The sequence below is a fragment of the Sapajus apella genome, unplaced genomic scaffold, assembly GCF_009761245.1.
Source record: "Sapajus apella isolate SASKATOON/1434 unplaced genomic scaffold, GSC_monkey_1.0 scaffold40, whole genome shotgun sequence".
Lineage (NCBI taxonomy): Eukaryota > Metazoa > Chordata > Mammalia > Primates > Cebidae > Sapajus > Sapajus apella.
In genome coordinates this window covers 22,126,996-22,129,670 of record NW_022436980.1, presented here as the reverse complement: position 1 = coordinate 22,129,670, position 2,675 = coordinate 22,126,996, and the positions used below count along the sequence as shown (strand labels likewise).

The 2,675-nt window shown below is 35.0% G+C and overlaps 1 protein-coding gene across 1 annotated transcript; it reads left to right on the top strand.

The window, feature by feature from the left end:
* Positions 1-1,299: 1,299 nt before the first annotated feature.
* LOC116565357 (olfactory receptor 5H2) lies at positions 1,300-2,238 on the top strand. Its single transcript, XM_032298912.1, has one exon. It carries the CDS (start codon positions 1,309-1,311, stop codon positions 2,236-2,238), a length of 930 nt encoding a protein of 309 aa, XP_032154803.1. The 5' UTR covers positions 1,300-1,308.
* The last annotated feature ends 437 nt before the right edge of the window (positions 2,239-2,675 follow it).

Genomic DNA, 2,675 nt, shown 5'->3' with positions numbered 1-2,675 from the left:
GAATATTGCTTTTCCATCAAATATGTGACTAAGTCCTAGTGACACTACATTCTGAATGCTTTATAATCTATTTCTTCATCCTCCTTATTATTTACAAGATTATATTACACTTGAATGAGGTACTTGTAATCTTAAAATCCTAAGACCCCAGCAATAGAATGAACCCCCTCTTGGCCAACAGGTCTCCAGAAAAATCTTAATGATTTAGTTCCTAGCCATAACAGAGTGGGAGGTCAGATGTGCCTTGCTATACTGACTCTTTTGCAGTTTAGACACAACTGACCAGCATTAATGTTAAAGATACAGATTACAAGACTGACAGAACATACTCTTTGTGACAATAAGGTTCCAAATTATAAACAGAACCTAAGGCCATACCAGGCAAGGGTTAAGTCAGGCACCTCTGCACTTAAAGAATAAACTGTGTTCTAACTGGCACAAGGTTTTTCTTTTTCTCTAGCATCTAAACAGGCGGTGGCCTCAAGATAAGCAAGATTAAAACAATTTGCAACTGCATCAGATGCTCAGTAACTGAACCCCAGCTACCAGACATAACCACTACTTTGACTGGACAAGAGACTGATTTCAGTAACTTTCTCCAGATAAGAAGAAAACTGACTGTGGACTGGTTCTGGCTGGTTTACAGAGACAGTGCATTTATGTGCCTTCATGTCCTGAGAAGGCCTTTTGATGTATAGGGCCTAACTGTAATATATTTAAATGTTATATCCACTTTAAAGTGAGCATGGGTTGTATGTTACATACATGTTTGTTCAGAATACATGTGCCAAGACCACCTTCATGAATACTCATAGGTCCTCTTGTAACCTGTTGAATATGTGTATATACTTAGCCAACCTATTTAGCTTAAAGCTACTACTTCAAGCCCTCTTCCTTGGAAGTGCCTGTTTCTGGTCTTGGCCAGAGGCATGCTTCCAAGCCTACTTGATGGCCATCTTGCAGACTGTAACCCCTTATAAGAAATAAGTCATCTCTCCTTTTCTAAATTTGCAAATTGTGATTTTCTTAAGTTAACACACATTACACACATTTCTATCATCTGGGAGGCATTTACAAGTAGATTATTTGATCACACTTTTAAATTTAAAATAATTGCATTTATTTTGATTTATTCTATTTCCCAATACAATTTCTGTCTATTACAGAAATATGAAAGAATATTAAAAGGATATTGTAATAAGAGTATGTTTTTATATCAACTTCTCTCTCCCACTATTTGCTTTATAAGTCTTAGTGAATACTCTTTTACATTTACTGCATTTTATTTCAGGGATATCTAATGAGGACATGGAACAGAATAATGCAACATTGCTGACAGAATTTGTTCTCACAGGACTTACATACCAACCAGAGTGGAAAATAACCCTGTTTTTGGTGTTCCTGGTGATATATCTCATTACTATTGTGTGGAACCTTGGTCTGATTGTTCTTATCTGGAATGATCCACAACTTCACATCCCCATGTACTTACTTCTTGGAAGTTTAGCCTTTGTTGATGCTTGGATATCTTCCACAGTAACTCCCAAAATGTTGGTTAACTTCTTGGCCAAAAACAAGATGATATCTTTGTCTGAATGCATGATTCAGTTTTTTTCCTTTGCATTTGGTGGAACCACAGAATGTTTTCTCTTGGCAACAATGGCATATGATCGCTATGTAGCCATATGCAAACCTTTACTATATCCAGTGATTATGAACAACAGACTATGCATACGGCTGTTAGTCTTGTCATTTTTAGGTGGCTTCCTCCACGTCTTAATTCATGAAGTCCTTATATTCAGATTAACCTTCTGCAATTCCAACATAATACATCATTTTTACTGTGATATTATACCATTGTTTATGATTTCATGTACTGATCCTTCTATTAATTTTCTAATGGTTTTTATTTTGTCTGGCTTAATTCAGGTATTCACCATTGTGACAGTTCTTAACTCTTACACATTTGCCCTTTATACAATCCTAAAAAAGAAGTCTGTCAGAGGCATAAGGAAAGCCTTTTCCACATGTGGAGCTCATCTCCTATCTGTCTCTTTATATTATGGTCCCCTTCTCTTTATGTATGTGCACCCTGTGTCTCCACAAGCAGATGATCAAGATATGATAGATTCTCTGTTTTATACAATCATAATTCCTTTGTTAAATCCTGTTATCTACAGTCTGAGGAATAAGCAAGTAATAGATTCATTCACAAAAATGGTAAAAAGAAATGTTTAGATCTTATAGCAATATCTCTCATTTTTAGTAAAAGGTTAGAATTTCGCAGGTTAGATAAGGTTGTGTTTTGTTAAGTGTTCAAAGTTTTTGTAGTTATAATTGTCTTAGCATTTTAATTACTTAAGGCTTTATACCTAATAAACTTCTTAAAATATTTATATGTATTATTCAAAGATATACAAGGAATTTTAAACAGGTGTTCATGTCATATTGGAATAATTAAAGCAGAAAACAAATGAAAATATTCACATGCTTAAATACCCTTCATGTGGTTTTATAAATGCATTAAGTGGTAAACTACTGTAGTTCGTCTTGAAAGTATTTGGGTAGGAAATACAATACAGCTGATTGAACTGTGTAGTCTGGAGACACCTCACATTTAACTGCATTGTGGTGGCAGGTTTGTGTTTGAGCAGATAGAGATCTCAGGAAATCAG

What these genes read in the sequence shown, in the direction of transcription:
- LOC116565357 (XM_032298912.1), top strand. Translation starts at nt 1,309, where the DNA reads ATGGAACAGAATAATGCAACATTGCTGACAGAATTTGTTCTCACAGGA.